The 21489-nt window shown below is 48.6% G+C and overlaps 1 protein-coding gene across 9 annotated transcripts in view; it reads right to left on the bottom strand.

Moving 5' to 3' along the window:
* Positions 1 to 21489, bottom strand: part of SENP7 (SUMO specific peptidase 7) — a 1759378-nt gene that overhangs the window by 1273624 nt on the left and 464265 nt on the right. For all 9 annotated transcript variants that reach the window (XM_069637251.1, XM_069637256.1, XM_069637257.1 and 6 more), the window contains one exon: positions 16809 to 17160. In XM_069637251.1, the coding sequence (XP_069493352.1) occupies positions 16809 to 17160 (352 nt within the window). The remainder of the gene's footprint in view (positions 1 to 16808; positions 17161 to 21489) is intronic.

Here is a 21489-nt window from a genome sequence, read left to right as displayed (position 1 = left end):
GACTTGGCGGCCGCCTTGAAGGTCTGTAGCTTCTCAAGGCTCTCGTCAGCCTTGCTGCCAAAAAGGTGAGGCCCGTCAAATGGCATGTTCAGAAGTCTAGCCTGCACATCCGGTGCAAAACCCGACTTCCACAACCACGCAAGTCTGTGCATTATGGTGCTCGTAGCCATGGACATGTTGACACTGTCTGCAACATTCAACCCAGACTGAAGGGATTCACACATGGCTTCCTTGCCGTCCTTAACAAGAGCTAGGAAGCCCTCCCTTTCTTCCCTTTAGGGAATATGCTCAGCCGCCATAGATATGCAATCCCACAGAGTGTACGAAAATCTTGACAAGGCACAAGAGGAGTTGGCCACCTTCAACGCCATACTCCCAGCTGAAAATACCTTGCGCGCCCATCCATTCACGCACTTATCAAACCCATTCGGAGGGATGGTAGGGTACGCAGCCTGTTTCGAGGTAGACGTGGCTGCCTGGACCACCAGACTCAGGAGTGGGGTGAGATGACAGATAGCCGGGGTCGCTACTGGAGGGGCAGTATTTCTCATCAGAGACTTAAATAATAATAATAAATAATTTAGTATTTATATAGCGTTACGAAGCCTCAGGTATCTGAGCGCTGCTTATGATTACCAACGGTATGTGGTGCTCATTTATCAACCTCAGAAGGATGAAAGGCTGAGTTTGGCCCTGCCGGGATTCGAACTTGCGTCAGCAGGCTCTGCACCAGATGTCAAAGTGAGCGCTCTACTCACTGTGCTATCATACCGGCACTTGTACACTGCTGGATTAGTCTCCAGGGTTTCCCAAATTTTAGCCACCCGGTTCTGCAGAGCCACATGAAGGGCAAAATGGGATTTGTATGAGGACCCTGATCCATAATGTCCGTAAGATCATCCTGATCATAGTGGGCAGTAGGTCTGGCCCAGCCAAATACTCCACCACTCTCGACATAAGACGTTGGTAAGAGGAGTCGGCATGCTCACCAGGGTCTGGTCTGCTGAACTCCAGCTCAGGAGAAGTGTCTCTACCACTTGCATTATGCAAGGTATAACAAAGATCCTGCCTCCTACTCTCCTCTGAGATGAGGCCTTCTGGCACATTAGGGGTCCCAAACTGGAGACCAAAAGGAGCCTCACCTTCATCAGAATGTTCCTCCTCCTCAAAAATTGAGGCAAGGGACTTAAAAAAGTATTTCTTTGGCAGAGGAGTACACCTTTTCTCAGGAAGCACAGCCAGAGGCTTCAAAGACGACGACTTGGACACCGCCTCTTTAGGTGGGTCTATCGTTACCAGGGGTTGCGCTGGTGAATTTGGCACCAACGGCGTCATCAACGGCTCCGAAGGCATCGAGGGTCTGATCGGGGTGGAGGAACCGACAGGCACTATCTACTGGCGTGGCGTCGACAGCATCGAACACTTCAAGGGCATCGAGGGTTTGGATGAGTTCGGTAGAGACAAAGACTGTGACCTCGCTTCACGTCTGGAGCGATCCTTATGTACCTTGTCTGAACGAGGCCTTGAAGGCTCTCGATGAGGATCTCACCGTTTACCTGGGCTTTAGAGCGCGCGAGTATCCGTCCGAGACTGTTCCCTGCCGGCTTCACCAGAAGGCGCGTACAGGGCCTTGCCCTGCTTTTCTAAAATGTCAAGCATTTTCACCCAGAAAGATTCCCACTCGCGGGCGTTGAATGTTTGGATGGACAACTCACCATGTTGGGGGTGCCGCCTGAAGAAGACAACGAGGACGGCGACCGGCGGTGCCTTCTCCTCGAGCACTTTGACAAGGACGAGTGGCGGGACCCACTCTGGGACCATGAGCGCGTGGCCTTCTTCCTCGGAGGAGAGTCACCTCTCGACTCATCGGTCGAAGGCCCAGCAGATCGGGACTTATGGGACTTGGACACCTTGCCAACCTTGAGATTCCACTTTTGCTCCTGCAAGGCCTTTCCAGTCATCGACTGGCACTTGGAGCACGTATCAATGTCACGGCCCCACCGAGGCACCACAGGCAGACACGAAGCAGATCTGTGATGGACATCTTGTATCCGCAGTCCGTGCATTTCTATAACCCGGACCGAGGTGTCGTCGGAGTGGAAGACAAGGACATATCGAAGAAAATCGTCACAGCAAATACTAGAAAGAACGAGGCGCACCAAGTTTCACAAAGAAAACATGATTGCGGAAAAAAAAGAACTGAGGCCACGGGCGTTGTGCGTGCTACTTATAACATCCAATGACATCACCTTAGAGTCGACAGAGGCCTTCAAGGGACATTGAATACAAAATCTTCAATTAGCCTCCCTCTGCTGGGCTCGGACCAGATTTGTGTATTTTCCCAAACTTTCTCTATTTCATCAAAACTGAAGATTTACGACTTTGCGCTGGATTTTGCTTGACCCGTCGCAGGACCACTTCTATTTACATGTATTTGTTTACTTTCAAATGATCTCCTTCTGCCGGGCTCGGATCAAATATATCTTCTTTCGTTACTCCTCAGCTGGATACCTTACAGAGACCTTCGATTGAGCATCCACGCAGTGCCAGACCACTCTGTCAAAGGTATTGTAGCTAGCTTTAAAGTTCAATCACTCATCAGCAGTTAACTTCACTTGTGTCTCTTATCACGCATTTTAACAATGTTCGTTCCAGCGATCGCCATATAATGTTGCTGCTTGCAATCTTGGCTTCAACATAGACCAGTCTCGTATCGGTCCCCACAACTCACCAGCTGCGTTGTTTTCACTGAATCGGCTTTGTTGTTGGAGCCAAGGACAGAACCACGGTGGCTGCTAATTCTCCCCGCCTTGATTCTTGGCACAGGAGGACCCAGGGTATCTGATAGACCATGCAGGATTCTCAGCTTGTTTTCCTGGTCTAGCATTTTCCAATCTCAAGGCCTCGTGAAAGCAACGGTTCCTTGTCGAAAAGGTCAAGGGTACTTCCCTTCTCGTGATCCCTTTCTGTTTCGCGTCTTTCTCCTCTCGTTAAACTGACATCTTGGAACTTCTGTTTCCTTGTGTGCTTTTCCTCGCTCAGAGTGTGCTCTTGTGCTCCGTCTTTTCTCCGCGTGGGTAAGCTTAATGGAAGTCAGGTGTGTGTGTGATGGTCAGCAATTGCCTGAGCTTGCTGACTATTGTATTGGGGCATGTCAGGTATACAGCTTGGGTGTTAGTCCGTTATCTCTCATAGCGGGCTGTCCGTGAGAAAGTGTGTGTGTGTTGTTAAGGAGGGCTAGGGGTTTGGGGAGTTCCTAACTATCCTACAGGGTAGGATGGGGTAAAGCTGTTCTAAGGAAGGGGATACTGTGTCATCATCTGGTGTCCCACTCCCACTCCCCAAAGACCCCTCACCCAGGTGATCCTTCCGCACTGGTCCACCACAGGAACTGGATCCAAAAAGTGATAGCCGTATCCTGGCCACCTGGATGACATATCCCCGGGGACTAGTGGGTGAGGCACCTTCTGGTTTCTCACAGGATTTACAACCAGCATGTGAATGTCTTGCGCCTGCATAGTCGGATGTTTATGATAACATAGCAAGACATAGAAGGGCAGGCGTGTCCATTAGCTATCTAAACTATCAAAAGAAATGTTATGTTGTATAGTCTTATAAAGTGCACGTACACCCGAAGGCATCTTGGCGCTGAGCAGAAGGTGGGGCGGAGGATCCATTAAAAAAAAAAAAAAAAAAAAAGAAGGGTCTTCAGGGACCGCCAGAAGGTCAAATGGTTAAAAGTTGCACGAAGTGACCATGGCAGTTGATTCCATGCTTTTGTGGCTGCCACGGAAAAGGCACGCCCGCTGGTCCGAATCCGTCCAACACAGGGAACCGATAGTAATAGGGCAGCCTGAGATCGGAGAGGGCGGGCAGGAACATAATGGACCCATTTTTCCTGAAGATATTCAGCTCCAACTTTGATAAAAAGCTTGATGCACTAGGCACAGATTTAAACGTTTTTCAATCGGAAGCTCATGCAGCTGTTTCAAGAGCGATGACATGTGTTTGCATGCCGGAGGGCATTGGACTGCTCTGGCTGCTGCATTCTGAAGCATTTGAATGTGGTTTATCAGATAGCATGGTTGGCCGTAGTAAAGCGAGTTACAATAATCGGCCGTACTGAGAACCAACGCTGCTAGCACAGGGGCAAGAAACTGGCCAGGAATGAAGGGAAGAACCTTCTGCAAAGTGCGCAATTTAAAATTATCGTATTTGCAAACTGCACCAACCTGCTCAGTCATAGAAAGAGAAGATGAAAACTTTACCACCAGATTTTTTACTGTAGGGGATGGAGAAGGAAACAGGCCAAGAGAAGCCGGACAAAAATCAGGAGTCCAGCAAGTGAGAGGGCCAGTCGTTCTCACCGCAAGGACCTCTGTTTGCTGCCATTTAGTTCAAGTGAGTTATTTACCATCAAGGCCCCCAAATCCTCAGGCAGCTCCTAAACCGGGCTGCGGTTTCAGGGCAGGAGAGATCCAAGCGAACCAGGATCTGCGTGTCATCCGCATAAGAATAAAAGCAGAAAACATGTGACATAATGAGAAGGCGAAGGGGACGAATATAAATGTTAAAAAGGATTGTTGACAACGCAAATCCTTGTGGAACTCTGCAGCACAGTGAGATAGATTCAGAGCAGAAAGGTGGCAAAAATACTGACTGGGACCGGTCCGCCAAGAAGGCCGAGAACCAGCTCAGTACCTGGCCCCCAAGGCCAGCTTTCGACAAACGGGAGACCAAAATAAGAGTGATCCACTGTGTCGAAAGCGGCCGACAGATCGAGCAGGAGAAGAGCTCCCACCCCACTTTGATCGACTAGGCGGGTCAGATCGTCGAGCACGGAATTAAGAACTTCGGTTCCTCTCCCCGGTCGAAAGCCAGACTGAAATGTATCAAAAACCTAGTGGTTTTCATAAAGGATGACCAGAGGGGAGAGACAAGAGCATCGAGGATTTTCATCAGGGACGGATGAAGGTAAATAGGACAGAAATTTGCCAACGCAGCTGGATCCAGCGAGGGCTTCTTCAGTACGGGAAGCAGACGTGCATGCATCAAGGACCTCGGAATGAGCCCCTCTTGAAAAGACAAATTCACTGCTGTTGTGATATAGGTAATCAGATCTGTAGAGATAGCTTTAAGCACATCCAATGGGATGGCATCGGCAGGCAAGGGCGATTTAAGACCATGAATGGCATTGGAGATATCCTGCTCAGAAAAAACAGGAAAAGAAAGCCATTAAGTATTAGGAATAGGGAGGCCAGAAGCAGTTCTGCTTGGTCACAATCCCAGCAGAGTTGTCTCTAATGTCCTTTAGAATTAGATTCAAATTTAGAGTGAATGAAGGGCTGTTACACCCCGACCTTCGCCTCATCACACTCCCCTGTGTCTGCCCCGTGCCTCTTCAGTCTCCTGCGTTAACAAGGACAGTTGGGGAGCTCTATATAAGGCCAGAAAGAGGGACAAGAAAGTGGTTGCTCTTCATAAGAGGCTACAGCGCCGTCATGCACCTTTTTTCTCACGGTGGCAGTTGCCATGGAGAATAGCTGCAACAAACTACATTTCCCAGAAAACCTGCCATGGGTTGTAGTTCCCGGCATTAATACGGGAGCCTCGTTTTCGATTATGTTCCGCCTCCTTGTTGTATTTAAACTACAGCGGTTTTCAGAACGCCGCTTCTGTTTATAGTTACAACCGGCATTTTCTGAAGTGCTACTTTCTGTACCTTAATTCCGGAAGTCTCCCGTTTACTCCGTGTACCGACCTTGCCTGCACACGGATTCCTACATCTTGATTCTACTTTGGTATTGTTTGCTGTCCGCCCGTGTACCGACCTTGCCTGCACACGGTCTTCTAATTCCTGATCTGGTCTTGGTTTTGTTTGCTGACCGTCCGTGTACCAGACCCCTTGCCTGCTCCTGGACTCCTGGATTGTGATTTTGTTGTGTTTGCTGACCGCCCGTGTACCAGACCTTTTGCCTGCTCCTGGACCCCTGGTTTAAGACTTTGCTACTGCTACTTCCTGTATGAATACCATCTCTCACTTGGCCACGAACTCTTGAACTCATTCCTCACACTGTTTGTGTTCTTCTGGGGAATACCACTGGTAAGAACAGTTCTTCATTTTGGAATCCTGTCTTCATCGAACTGTTACCTCATCTTTGGATAACATTGCTTCATTTCTTAAGTGCATTTTGGAACGCTTTGCTGTAGTGCACCATCCCGAAACCAGTGCGACCCTCGTTCCGTCCGGGGATAGCTACCATACTAACCTTCCTCTTTTTTGTTTTATACTTTCGTTGTTGCCCAGGATTCGTTGCACTACTCTTACCTCCACCAGTGGTTAAGTATATTTCCTTGATTACCATCATTGGGCAGTTTTCATATTTAGCTAGTATCTAAAGTCTATTCTGCTTTATAGGTTGCTCCAGGTCCTTTTTTGTGGCTTAAGGGAAACTCACTCAGGTACTCTATTAAGGGTAATAGTCTTGGGGAAAGCCAGGGTTGAATCCGATAGAATATTTATCTCTTCGTCTTTTCTTTACAGCTGGGTCAGTGGCGGTGTGTTCTCCACGCTCTTTTGATTGATCGGTCCCCTTGTCTGTATAGTTCAGCAGGTGGTCATATCTGTTTAAAGAGTTCATTCCCTCACAGAGAGGAGGCTCGGGTGGAGGCTCCAACCCAAGCTCTTCAAGCAAATCCCCAGCACAAGAGGACCGGCCTGTTTTTTATGCACTCCCCATACCGGTGAGTAACAAGGAAGAAAGAATCACAGAGAGCTTACTGTATAGAAGTACTGGACTTAGTCGGAGTGGAAAGGGATTGCACCAACTCAAAGAGTGCTTTAGGCCCATTAACAGCATACTCAATCTTTTCACTGAAAAAGTAATTTTTATGCCGCCAGGATTGCCTTTTGACAAACTGACAGAGCCAAGCGAAAAGCAGTTCTATTGGTGGTCGTGTAGCCAGACCGCCACTTTCTTTCAGCCTGTCGGCACCCAAGCTTTAAGGTTCCAAGTTCATCAGAGAACCAGGGTTCAGATACATGGGCTCTTTCCTTACAGGGCTTGGCCTGCGCCAAATGGTTAGCCACAGCCAGGAAGGATGTAACCAGTGTCTCTAGAGTGCAAGGGCTGTGAAGAGCACAATGAGAGAGCAGAGAGGCTGACAGCACGGGGGTTCCACCTTGCGCCAGTCCCTTTTTAAGCTGGTCAACTTGGAAGGATGCCCGGCAGGTCCTGGAAGAGAGATAGTGAAGGAGATCAAGAAATGATCAGACCATAGTACAGGAGAGATAGAGGCAATAGCAATCAGTGACTGAGGGGCACAAATAAAGTCTAGTGTGTTACCCAACTGATGAGTAGGATCATGAATTAATTGCGGGAGATCAAGGTCCATCATTACAGAAAGAACATTTTCGACCTGGCTGCCAGTGGTAGAGTTAGCAGGAAGATTAAAGATCACCTACCACCAAAAGATTGAGATGGTTAACTTGAAGTGCAGACATAAGGTCGGGAAATCAGCATAGAAGGTAGCATCGACCCCCGGGGGGGCGGTAAACCAGCAAAACGGTTAATGTAAACACAGCAGATATGGAGATCGTGGCAAGAAGCCACTCCATCTTCAATGACTGCACTGGTACCAAGCATAAAACTTTGTAAGAGGATGTGTACATAATTCCAAAACCGCCTCCTGGGTGTGCGTCAACATGAGAAAAACTGTAGTTGGACGGAAGGACTTGCACAATAGAGTGACCAGAAGAGTCTCTCAACCAGGTCTCAGTTACGAACAATAAGTCCAACTGAGCGGTAGTCAAAGTCATGGCAATCTGAAGCATGCGCGACTAAGGAACGGGTATTGAACAGGCCACAGTAAAGTAGCCCTGTACTAAGCGTGGAGGAGGCGTATTGGTCTTTATTTTTACTAAAAGTAGAGAGCATGGTAGAGGCTTTAAGAAACTCTGGAGGCCAATTGGTGTCAGGAGGTGCTATGGACAATAGTGCTTGGCGTTCTAAAATGCCAGCATGACACCCCAGCCCTTGACACGGACAGGCACAGACAGGCGTGCCCACTGCGTGGGCGAGTGGCATGGCACATAAATGCCGGGAGCCACTGGGAGTGAGGCACGTAATGCCCACTTCAGGAAGTCAAAAGCGGACTGCTTTCTCAGACCAGAATCCGTAATGAGGAAATAATATGGAAATAGAACACCCCAAGTGAGTTACTAATCCCAAAAGGTCGTTTAAAAAAAAAAAAGAAAATGTAAAACCTCTTTATTAAGTTTGCAACATGTTAAACTATTCCCCAACCGCCCCCCCAGAGGCAACTCCAGCGTTGTCCTTAGCCCATTCCTGTCATGGGCCGGTCATCGGGGTTCATTGAAGATCCAAAGGTTTTAGGTGCTGGGGGCACCACACAACCCGATAATCGTCTTTGAGGAAGGCCAAAGTTTCTCCCCAGTCTTTTGCAAAGTTATGCACATTGTTATTCGTGGCATACGTTGCCCACTCAAGGGCTATCATTTCCCATATTTTCTGCAGCCAGTCCTGCATCATGGGAACCTCTGAACTTTTCCACCTCTGTGCTATTAACGTCATAGCCGCAAGCGTTAGAACTACTTTCGCTTTTTCATGAGATTGGGGTTCTCCTCCTGCAATCCCCCCTCCAACTACCAACAGAATCTGTTCCGTTGGTCTGTGCCCCCCTGGCCTGGATTGGGGTTCCCCTCCTGCAATCCCCCCTCCAACTCCCAACAGAATCTGTTCCGTTGGTCTGTGCCCCCCTGGCCCGTAAGCCTGATCCTGGGCCCTCTGCACCTCCCGCCAGAATGGCTCGATTTTCGGGCATTTCCACCAAATATGTTCCGCCATGCCCTCCATTCCGCAGCCCCTCCAGCAGTCTCCTGATGCCCCAGGGTAGATCTTATGAAGACGGGCTGGTGTGTAGTACCAGCCAAGTAATATCTTGTACCATGTTTCTTGCAACTGGGCTGCTCTTGCCAATTTGGGGGATCTTCCTCCACAGTCTCTCCCATTCCTCCCTTGCTATTTCCCTCCCCAGAACCCGCTCCTATCTCTACATATATGGCCGTTTGTTGCCTAGCATTGGGGTTGTCTAGTATCCTATACAAATTGGATTTTAGTCCCTTGGACCCGTCGTTGGACAGGAGGAATTTTTCAAACTGTACTGTATCCCCGATCGCTGCTACCCTGATTCCGGGGTTCAGTACCCAATGCCTTATTTGCGCATATCTAAGCCTTTCCCCTTCCTTCACCGCAGATTTTCTTTTACTGTCCTCAAACGAGAGTATTCCCTCCCCCTGGAACATGTCCCCAAATTTCCTACATCCCCCATCTTGGCACTGTTTAAATGCCCCTTTTTCTAGCCCATGTGTAAAGTCCCCGTTGTTGAATATGGGCGTGAAAGGGTACGTGAAGGTAGTTATCCCCGTGGTTCCCACCAGTTTGTCCCAATTGTCCGTTACTAGTTTAGTTATTGTGCTCTCGTATATATGCTTTGGCCTGTGTTGTTTCGGTAGCCACAGAACCTCTGCCAGCTCACGATGCGCCACAGCTCTGTCAATGTTTACCCATTGTTTATCTTGCAAGCTCTCTTTCCTGAAGCCATTCTCTGATCACCCTTAACTGCTTGGCCTCTTAATACTGTTGGAAGTTCGGTAGCGCCAACCCTCCCTCCGATCTGGGTACCATCAATAGGTGCCTGCTAATCCTCGCTCTCTTTCCTTCCCATAAGAACTCATTAGTTGGGGCTTTAAGCTCCCTAAAGAACTTGTTGGCACCACCTGGGGATCGCCTGAAATAGATGCAGTAATCGTGGGAGCGTGACCATTTTGACTGCGGCCAGTCGTCCCAGCCACGAGACTCGGAGACTCTTCCACCTATGAAAGTCCCCCTTGCTATCCTTCAGTATATGGGGATAATTGGCTGCGTACCAGCCCACAAGGGGCGCTGTGATGCTACTCCCAAATACCTAATTCCCCCCGGGCTCCACAAAAAAGGAGTGGCTGCCCTAAACGCATTGCAGTCCTCTGCCTTCAGAGTTAGATTCAGGATTTCAGATTTGCTGATGTTGACTTTCAGGCCGGAGACCTCCCCAAACTCTGCTAGCAAGGATCTACTTTCCTGGATAGACTATATTGGTGTTGTCAGTGCGAGCAACATGTCCTCAGTGAACGCTGCCACTTTTTGGTGTCCCTCTCCCCTGAATGGGATGCCCCGTATCTAGTCTGCTTCCCTTATAGCCTGTAGGAGAGGCTCCAAATAAAATTGCGTAGAGCATTGGGGACAGCAGGCATCCTTGTTTCATGCCCCTACTCAGCCTAAAGGGTCTTGACATGGCCCCATTCACTGCCACTCTCGTTGACAGTGTCTGATAGTTGTCCTGAACCATTTTCAGAAATTCCCCTCCCAGGCACATTTCCTGCATTACCCTGAACATGAAGGACCACTACACACGGTCAAACGCCTTTTTCTGCATTGAGAGCTAAGAGGAATGCGGGAGTGTCCGTTTTTTGTGCCTTTCCACCAGACAGATGGGCCACCCTCCTGATGTTGTCCACCGTCTGCCTGCCTCTTATGAAACCCGCCTGATCTGGGTGGATCAGGCACGGGAGGTGGGTCTCTAGCCTGTTTGCCAATATCTTTGTATAAATCTTGGCGTCAACGTTTATCAGTGCAATAGGCCTGTAAGATGTTCTCGCCTCCGAGTCTTTGTTAGGCTTCAGGATAAGGGCAAGAATGGCCTCCTCCATAGATGGAGTTATTCTGCCGTAGACCTGAAGGTATTAAAGAGAAATGTGAGGTGCGGGTCAGTTCTGTTGCGAACATTTTATAAAGGCTGCCGTGAAGCCATCCGGGCTCGGGGCCTTGTTTGAAGGCAGGGTATGGATTACCCTCCTTACTTCGTCCTCCGTGATCTCCCGATTAAGGGTTTCATTCACCTCCCTTCCCATTCTTTTTATCTGCACCTTTGCTACAAACTCTGTAGGTGGGCCTGAGGGATTTGTGACGCATACAGGTATTCATAAAACTCTGCCAGTGTTTTCTGGATGTCCCCCGACCATGTGACCCGCGCCCCTGTTGCCATTTTCAGGGCTGTGATTGTGTTCTTTGACTGCCCCTCTCAGTAGTCGTACTAGAAGTGTATCCCCCTTATTTGCCTTGGCGTAGTACTTTTGGCAGACTGTGAGCAGTGCCCATTTAGGTTTTTTTTGTTCTGAAGACTTCTAGTTGCCCTAGTGCCCGTCTATACTCCCTCATGGAGGCCCTAGTCGGGATTATGCCCGCCTTTTGTCTTGCCGCCTCCACCTCCGTCTCCAGCTGCACCTCCAGCTCCTTCAGTTGCTATTCCCTCTGTGCCCTTGCTGCTATCAACTCCCCCCTGAGCGTGGCCTTGAAAGCGTCCCATCTTAGGTCTTCTCTCGTGTCCCCTCTCTTGTTATCTGTGAAGAAGCTTTTTATCTTCCCTTCCATTTCCTCTCTGATTACTGGGTCTCTAAGTAGGAACTTCGGGTATTTCCATCCCACACCCCTCTTTCCTTTCGCCCTAGGTCCATTTGGATGGATACAATCTTATGGTCTGCTATCTCAATGGGGCCGCTCTTCCCCTCCCGAATCTGAGCCACCAGACACGCTGAGAACCAAACATAGTCGATCCTTGATTGTGACCCGTGGACTCCCGATAGGTAGGTGTAGCCCTCATCATCCCCCTTCAGCTCCCGATATACATCCCGTAGCCCTGCCCTCCCGATCCTATGCCTTAGTTCTGCTGACATCACTGTGCCCCCACCCCTCACAATGCCCGCTCCCAAGCTATGTTTAGGTCCCCCATCAGGATTATTTGGCCCCATGCTTTGTCTTCCATAATCCCCATAACGCGTCTTAGAAACTGCTCCTGACCAGGATTCGGTGCGTACACTACAGCCATGGTATAGGGGAGGTTCTGGTGCATCCCCCTGACTATGATATACCTCCCCTCCTCATCCCGTATGGTTTTGGTGACTATAAAGTCCACAGTGTTTTTGATGGCAAGGGCCACTACCCCCGTTTTATTCTTTCCGGAAGCATGCAAGATCTGGTCGAAACCCGCAACTTTAGCCGCCCTTGGTCCTTGTGCATAAGGTCTGTTTCTTGTAGCCCCAGGACGTCCGGCCCCTCTCTCCTCATGAATTGTTCTAGTTTTTTCCTCCTAAGGGGGGAATTAAGCCCCCTAAAGTTATGCATTAACCACTTGAATGGTCATCAGTCCGGCCTTGCCCCTGGCTTGCCAATGGTCCCCCGGTTACACGCTTCTTCATGCGGTTCCTCCGTGCCTCCTCTATCCTGTCCCTCCCCTTTGCTCTCCCCTCTTGTCGCCCCTAATCCCTTCCTAGCCTGAGTCGCTCCCCTTCCCTCCTCCCTCACCCTCACCATCTGGGTCCTCGACCCTCTCTGCTCTCTCCCTCCCTCCCCGCCGGGCCTCATCGCCCTTTCTGATCCCAAGATGTCCTAGCACCCCCCAGCCCTGCCCTATTTTCTCTCCCTTTCGTCCACCACCCCTTTATATAGTTCCTGCTCAGGGCTCCCCCTACCTGATGTTGCTCTCTCCTCTCCGTTATGCTTATCTCCTCCTTTTCTATATATGGCGGGCCGTGTAGCGTTGCTGGTGGTCTTTTTTCTCAACCATGGACCAATCCCAAGGCTTTAGTCTCATTCTGTTCACTCCCTCAGGTGCTCTCCCGGGCCTATCCTCCCTTCGTTCCCGGTCCAAGTCGAGGTGCAGCAAGGCCACACCTTCCTGTAGGGTGGTTATGCCTCTTTGCCCTCCTGCCCACTCGAACAGAAGCCCGAAGGGAAATGTCCATTTGTATTTTCTCCCCTTTTCCTTGAGTACTGCTAGCACCAGGCCCATCTGGCACCGTTTAGTCCGTGTGCTGCTTGCCAGGTCCTGGTAGAGTTCCACCCGTTGGTCCTGGTACATGATCGGCTCCTGTTGTCTTGCTGCCCTCAACACCACTTCTTTTTGTTCATATCTTGTGAAAGCTGCGTGCACATCCCTTGTTCTGGCCTTCGCTTCTCTGTTGAGACGTTCCACTCAGTGGACTCTGTCCAGTTACACCCTACTCGGGTCTGCTTCTCCTATGATGTCCGCAAAGATGCATTGAATGGCCCCTTTCAGATCCTTATCTTGTACTGTTTCCGGGAGCAATTTTAGTCTTATATTTACCCTCCGAGACCTGTTCTCCATGTCCTCCATTTGGAGTTCAGAGTTGCGGGTCGCTACGTCCAGTTTCTCAATGGCTTCACTGTTCGCTTTCGGGTCGTCGTCCACTTCCTGCAAGCCCCTCTCCAAGATGTCCGTTCTCTCTCCCAGTTGGCCCATTTCCTGTTTGACCTCCCGCAACGCTGCGTTGAGGTCTGTTCGCAAAAGCGGATATTGGCCCTGGAATGTTTTGACTAGATTAGACTGCATGGATAGCATTTCAGCACCGTTGGATCCGCCTCCTCTGGCGTGTTACCGCCCGTCGCGCCCTCCTGGGTACTTCGGCAGACTCCCTGGCCATCCACATTGTTGCCAGCGTCCCGGGCATGTCTCCTTGCAAGTGTGCACCTCTGTTAGCTTTACCTTTGGTTTTGTTTGACATATTGGGATGCCTGTAGTGTCCCTGTGTTGTTGGGTGTAGCTTATTAGTGCTAGTCCCTCCCTGGTCTCCTGTTCAGCCCGGGTGCATTAGCGCCTCTGGGATGGTCACTCGGTGGCTCCTTCCTTCCCACTCGGACCCTCCAGATGGGCCTCTTTCTTCCACACCCTTTTTTGTCGTTGGCTGCTGGCCCCCTTGTTGAGGGCCGTGACTGCGCCTTTCCTCCTGCTTTCTATGGTCCAGCTCAGACCTGTGGCTTTACGTGGCGGTTCCCTGGCTCTGCGTGATAGTTTATCGCACTATTCCTTCCCCGCGTCTCCTCCACCTCTGCTGAGGTCTCGGACGGGGATCGGCAAGCTGCTGAGGCGCGAACCACCTCTCCCTCTTTCTGCCTGGTGCGTTGATGTTGGGGCAGTCTCCCGTCTGGTCGGGTAACAGGGGGTCTACCCCTGTCTCCTGGGTGCCCTCCCATGTTTTTGCTGCGGAGGTCACTTCAGCTGTGATCTCTTTTCCTCCTCTTGTCTCCTAGGTCCAGGGTGCGCCCCAAACCACTGTTGCTGCCCTCAGCACCTGTCGTCTGCTCTCTCAGCTCTCCCCACCCCCGGTGCTCTTCTCCGCACCCCTGTGGTGGGGCCTATCCTGTCGGGGGCCTGCTTTTCGTGGGAGGTGTCCCTTTGAACTGGGGCTGTGGGCTATCCTCCTGACTGTGGGCCTCTCTGCCTGGTTCCGCCATGCTGAGGTTTGTGGAAGGGTGCGTCCTGCACTCGGCGTGATAAGTATGGATTACCCGCACTGTCTTTCAAATTCGCGGTGCGCCTTGCGATTTATTTCTCACCCTGCAGTCTCCCCTTCCCAGGTCCTGTGATGTGCCCCACTTCAGGCACACTGTCCGCCGGGGGCCCGGTGGTGCCCTGTGTGCCCTTGGGGTCGGGGCTGCCTCTCCCCACGGACTGGGGTGCTCTCCTCTCCCAAGTCCCCGGTGTCTCAGGTACCGGGGGTCTGGTGTTGCAGCGGACAAAGCGCTCGGAAGACTGCGCTGCTGTTCCTCACCTGGGCCAGCTCGCTTAGTCTTGCCTCTCCGCCGATCAGTGCTGGTCCTGCCAATCCTCGGGGGGCTGGCGGGGAGATGCTGGCTCCTCGCCACATGCTCCACCTCGTCTCGCTGCCCCCTCTTAGGAGTAGCATCTGCCACGGCGGACCCCCTCTGATCTCCGGGTCTTTCCGCTCGCCGCACCGCCTCTGCCACCAGCCGATGCCTCGTCCTCCCGCTGCTTAGCTCGCCTCTTCTCCGAGGAGGTTGGGGGGGCGCTGCTATCCCCACTCTCCTCATGCCCCTTGCCAGCGGTGGATTGGGGTGCCCCGCGGGGGTTCGCCTTTCCACAGCGCGACCTCTCGCAGGCTGCGATTTCAGAGTCCCCAGCCGGGGTCCTCCTCTCTCAGTGGAGTCTTGGTGCAGGGGCTCACGCCGCCTCTCCAGGTTGTCCCTGCTCCCGATAATTTCTCTGCTGTCCTTCCTCTTCTTAGCAGAGTAAAGCAACTGCTTCGGGGTGGTGGCACCGACTGAAGTTGCAGGAAGGTTGCGGGAGCTCTGCCGGTACGTCTTCCTGGTGTCGGCGGCCATCTTAGAATCTCCAACAGGTCGTGTTAATAGCACATTACTATTTCCAGCAAATTGTTTAAAAACACATAAGCACAGTAACATCAATAGCTAAAATGACCTGGAACGTCTGCAGAAAGCAGATCTGCCCCAGGCTAAAATGAGCATAAAAAAGCATCAAGAACATTAACAGAATGAGGCGTCACTAAAGACATAAAAGTAAATAGCTTGACTGTGCTTTTGGATTGAGACATTTCGCACAACTGGAAATGTGGCCTCATTTTTGAAGGGAATTATCAAGGAGGACACATTCAAATGAGGTGGAAATAATTGCTAATACAACAAAGAAAAAATTATTATATAATTGTACACACATTTTTGAAACTGTATTAAGCTTGAATAGAAGACAATATAGAATCAAATATGTGATGCTTTTGCTATTGTGAAGGCCATACACTGTTCAATTATCTACCATTGATGTATTCCACAATTTAAATTTGAATACAAACTATATAGTTACATTAACAACTTGATTCCTTTAATTAATTTCCTCATACAATAAGAAAACCTTTTTTGCACATCCAGTGAACGAAATATGTTCACGAGTTAATGTCTTCTGCATTTGCGTGGAGACACAGAATTACGTACATGTGTACGTTTAGCTCCATCGTTTACTAACGTCACAACCAGGGGTGTTGTTGCGGATGCAGCAGCTGATGTCAAAAGATGGGAGTGTTCTATCATTTATCGCCGTCAGGGTATTTGACGTTAGGATGATCCCGCTAGATATTATAATATGGTTGGGGAGGAGGGATAGCTCAGGGGCAACGAGTTTATCTTGAAACCAAGACAACGCAGTGCAACACAGATTTGAATCCCGATTCCACGCTTAGAAACCACTCGCTCATATTAAGCGCGTTATAAAAGAACAATTATAATCACAAGATGGCGGATGGGAACAACACTGTTTCATGGATATTAGCCATTGAAAAAGTAGGTTAAGCTTTGCAGAAAAAAAGGAACACATTGATGCATGGTGCGAGGAGAAAGGCATTACGATTGCATCCGATTAAACACTTGGGTGAACTTTTCCTTTAACTGTAAGTGTATTTGTGATGGTGTCCTAAGGCCATTTGAAGCTTTTCCCATAAAACAGACAAGTATAATTGCCCGTTTACATTCCTGTGTGTCACTTAAAATACAAAAGGGGCTTGTACACTTTGCAATACACCTTAGATATACAAGTTTCTAGAACAAACAATATTTTTTAAATAAAATGTTTTGTTTAAACCATTGCACTAGCCAAAGGGCAGTTATTCCAAACCCACTATTAATGTACCATTTTCAAATGATAATACACTTGCTTAGCTCAATTAAAAATAAATCAAACGTGTAAAGACCCAGGTTTGTCCTGTAATGGAAACCCAAAGCTTTCCGGGAGTTGTCATATTCTCCAAAAACGCACCCAATGTAAAAATCTTCCATATCTATTGTAGGAAAACAGATACAAGAGTGTACATATTGTGAAAATGACATTAGAACATCATGTGTAGAATTGAAGGGTAAAAAGCTCACTTGGTTCAACTTCAACTGGATTAGTCACAGACTTCATACGATAGGGCCGGTGTCGACATTTTCTCAGGTTCAGCAACTTTTCTCTGGTTTTGATTTTATCAGTACTAATGTTCTTTGCAGTTTTTAAACAATGTTCATTTGATTCTTTACAAATAAGAGCCTTTGAAGAATGGTCCGAAACAGGTTCTTGTGTGTTCGATAATGGAATGGGCACCCTGCGGCCTCTGATTAAAGGATGTTGTACGTTTTCCTGAAGTCGGTCTGGGCTGGGGTAGTTATTTCGGAGGCATCGGTTGTTCTCAGATGAGTTTTTGCTGGTAGATGTAGTTATGCAGCTCTCAACTGATTCTTTCTGAAATAAATGCATTTTTATACTATTAAGCAAATGGCATGATTACACTGCAAATGTACAACCAAGTACAGAAACAATTGGGTAAACATTTTGAGAAATTGTTCACATTAACGTTTATAAATCACTCTTCATATCTACAATTCAGTTTTATGAAATGCATCGGTGAATGTATGCTATACTCAGATATACTAATAAAAACAACAGATTTTATTTACTTCAATGCTTTGGTAATGTTTGTGAATGTTTTAATATTAATAACTAAAATCCTATTTCTTTGAACTTTGTGTGTGACCCCCTTACACTCTACTGGATTCCCATTAGCAGTATGTTTGGTATTGACGTAGTTCTATCTGGCCTGTGAATCTAAAAAGCATGCAATTCGTCCTATCTGGCTCACAGTATTAACTGCTAACAGTTTGTTAAACATTACTTAATGAGCACCATCATCTTAGTACTGTATTGATATTCCCCTTAATTCCTTCCAACATTAACTTCAGACCCTTCCAGAGATTGCTCTTTAACATGAGTACATCATTCCAACTGTGACAAAGTCACATTAGTGCAAGTCACATTACAGGTTGGGCAGGCTGGGGGGGGGTCAGGGATGCTCACAAGTGCAGTTATGTGATAACTGGAAGAAGTAGCTGAAGGATTGCCAAGACTCTCTCCCCAATACCCACAAGTCTGGGTCTCTGCGAAGGAAAGTAAGGGCTCTAACCTTCAGTAAATCAGATTCAATAAATCAGATCCAGGAAATTAGAGCACGAGATGGCGACTTCTTGCTGCACTATCACAATCCAACACATTTAAAGGAAGACCATGGTGCTACATTTATGGACAAGACCAACATAAGTAGCCCAATTTGATCCCAAATGCTCTAAACCTGGTTTCCACTCACACAGAAAGGGTGAATAAGATACCTTTGGAGGTCTAATGATCGAAGAGGTTAACCGCTTGTTATGCTTGAACTAAAATGGCGCCGGTGCGCAATGTATTCTGGGAGCGCTCGGAGCCATGATGGATATTTACCTCATGCCGCAGTGAAAAGCTGCACACATTTTGCTGAGTGTTAGATTCATGGTGCTGAGCAAAACATGCTTTCCAAACCTGGTATGCGGCCAAGGACATTTCTGCTGGGAAAGCTAACTTCGATATGGTTTGTGACTGTTCGCCGTGGAGCGTGTTTTTAGAGGAGGGAGGCACTCTGCTCCTTGAGGGTAGCTCTCGATTGACCCAGCTGGCAACCGACGGCTGCTCATGAACTGCGCAAGTGCCATTTCCAGAAGGCGCGAAAACTGCATATATGCGGAAACCCGGAGGTGGTCAGGTGAGACTTCAGCCGGAGAAGGACGCTTACGTCCGGCACTCCTGTGAGCTGTGGTGCTCTCGGCCTAGCTGTTCCCGGGGTCTTCCAGCCGCTTCTGGGCGAGATGAGGAATCCTGTTACGCTCACGGTGATGTATTTCCTTTTGAATTCTTTGCTTCTTCTGTGATTTATGTCTATATTACTTCTGTGAGTTATTTCTATGTTATTATTGGTTGCTTCTAAGCTTTGACTAAATAGTCGTATAAGAGCTGATTATCTTCAAAGAGTGTGTGGTTGTGAGTTATTGCGTCTGTCTGCGTTCAAAATATTTGCTCTGTAATTGCATTGGCGATTTATGTTTTTCCGTGCACTCTGGAGAGAGCAATACACCGCTGTACTGGCAAGGGAATGCCAACATACCACACAATAAATTAGATTGCCCTGCCAACACCAATGTCACGATTGCCTTACCCAGACACGCTCCCCATCTACAGTGTTGAAGCTTGGTGGCATGGCACAAAGACATGCAATGATAGATTCACTTTCTTCAGTGTTCAAAATGGCAGAACTGGTCCTTAAACTCTCAAAACATACCCAAAAAGGCCAATCAAAGGGAGGGGAAGACCAACAGTTAGCAACTTGGAATCTCAAGGACAGGAAAGCAAACACCGGAAAGAGAAACCGAAACTATGGCAGGGCCAATTTTGAGGCGCACAGGGAATGAGGTAGAAGGATCAATCCAGCAAGGCGTTACATTTTCAGGAGGGGGTAGTGACTGGGACAGAGTGAGATGGGGAGAAGAGGGGAAGGACCATAAGCCTGATGAGGGCTGTAACAAAGCTGAAGGAGAAAACCAGGAACAAAGGAAGAAAGAGGACTTTATCACACCTCCTGGTAGGAGCCAGCTAGAGACCAGGAAGTAGAGGATGCTCAAGCTAGAGGTTATAGTCAGGACAGCTACCCTGGGGTGATGGGTGTCATCAACAGCCCAACCCTGGCAAGGGGGAAGAAATACTTTCTGGTAAGGAGATGTTCAAACCTGGGGTTCGGATGGGAAGGGAATTGATACTTGATAGGACTGTGCTCCCTTCATTGTCAAGAAGCCTAGGAAGGAAACAAATGGCCATAGGGTGAACATGTCTGCACCAAGAACATTCCCTGATCCAGGAGAAGAAAAGTGCTATGTGCTGTATCCCTGCGACTGTGTATATTACATGAGGGACATCGTGATAGGGACTAAGTCCTTTAACCAGGCCATGCATCCAGTGTCACAAAAATGAATGGGAGCAACACAGAAAACGTCTTTTAAGAGTATTTATAAAAGCATACATTCAGGAAAGTGGTTTACAGGTATTCAGAAAGTATAAAGCAAATACCTGCAATAATTATCTCAACCCTTGTGCTTGCCTTCTGCTCCCATCAGGAATACTTTGAGTGTAAGGAATCACAAATGTTTGCGAGGGCGCAGGGTACTTTGCATCAATGCTATCCCTCCAACATTTAAAACCCACACCAAGAAAACGTAATTTCCTTAGTGTAAAACGATTCATCCATTACATAGAACGGCTCAATTTCTGGCCAGTTATTTGATACCATGGCGACAAGGGGAGCTTGCTACACGTCGCAGCGCCATCAGAAGTAAGTCACATGATAACAAAACATGTGATGGAAAAAGAATAAACCCGGCCCCCAGATCGGCGGTCGGTGCTTCTGATTGAAGTGTTTTGGACCACTTTATTTCCTTGTTTTTGACCTTTCCTTGTGCCCAGATTCCTTGTCCTGCTCCTGTTAGTTTTGGTAAACTTGGCTTGCTACGTGTTCTTTCACACAGTTTTTGATTCCTCCCTTCCCGACCTGTCTTCTTGTTAAAGTCTGCTCGTTATCCATACAAGTTCCTGAAACAGCGCGCATGTTAATTGACCTTATTTCTGCCTCACAGATTGTCCCCCATCTCTGACTCCAATATATTGCAGCCCGCACGTGAACCGACCCAATTTCTGCCTAACGAATTGCCACTGCCTCACGATTCGAACATCCCCCTGCTCACCTGTACTACGGAACACTTTCTGCTTATCTCACCATTTGAACTTCGCTCTCCACTTACAGTGAACATCTACCAGAGACTAGAGACGCTTACCAGAGTGAAAACATAGACGTCCTTGTGCCGTTGGGGTAGTTCTAACCTGGATTGTTTCCTCTAAAACTATACCATGTGTCGGAAGATCTGGACTCTGAACTGGTGAACAATCATTACAGACTGACTTTCTACCCCTTTGGTAAGATTGGTAAGATCCTATCTATTGTGAACTTTTCATCCCAGGTCTTGTTCTTTTTGTATGTTTAGTGATATTGTTGTGTTTTCTGATCAGGTGTAATAGTTTGAACATACTCAGGAGAATTACCATCCATACCCACTCTCTCTGTGTCATCCCGTTGAATATTCAGGTTGGTGCACGTACCAGGGTTTGGGGTGGCGCATTGTTCGATTTGCTTGGTATTGATGTGTTCTCTTGTTTCCTTTCTCTAGTTGGCATGCTGTGGGTGTGTCTCCTCTTCCAACTATTGGATCTTTCGGTCTGTTACTTCGCACAGCAGAGAGTTTCAATTGTGGGAAGAATTCTTCGGCTACATTTGGTTTCTTGATTCAGTGCTCCTGCTCTACTATCCTTTTACCAGTGGTGAGTGCTAACATAAATCAGAAGCCTTTATAATATGGAGGCCGCTGACGCCTTAGAGAACGTGGTCCGCCTTGTCTCAGAATTACGTGCTGACATGACGGCTGCTCATGCCACACATCGGTGCATTGATGCTCTTCAGTCGTCTGCCCAGCCTGCTGGAGCGGGGGTACCCCCTCCGCAGGTGGCCTGGGTTTACCCATGCCTCGCCAGGATGCTGTGCCAGTACTCATGGCAACCCAGTTTCCTTCAGTTGCCCCCGAGAGGTTTCATGGAGATCTCAAGCATTATAGGACCTTCCTTAACCAATGTCGGCTTCATTTCCTATGTCGTCCAGTGTCTTTTCCA

This window comes from Ambystoma mexicanum, chromosome 7p (genome assembly GCF_040938575.1).
Source record: "Ambystoma mexicanum isolate Mex_15411 chromosome 7p, UKY_AmexF1_1, whole genome shotgun sequence".
Classification (NCBI taxonomy): Eukaryota; Metazoa; Chordata; class Amphibia; order Caudata; family Ambystomatidae; genus Ambystoma; species Ambystoma mexicanum.
The sequence above is the reverse complement of the archived record's forward strand: the minus strand, read 5'-3'. Positions and strand labels throughout refer to the sequence as shown.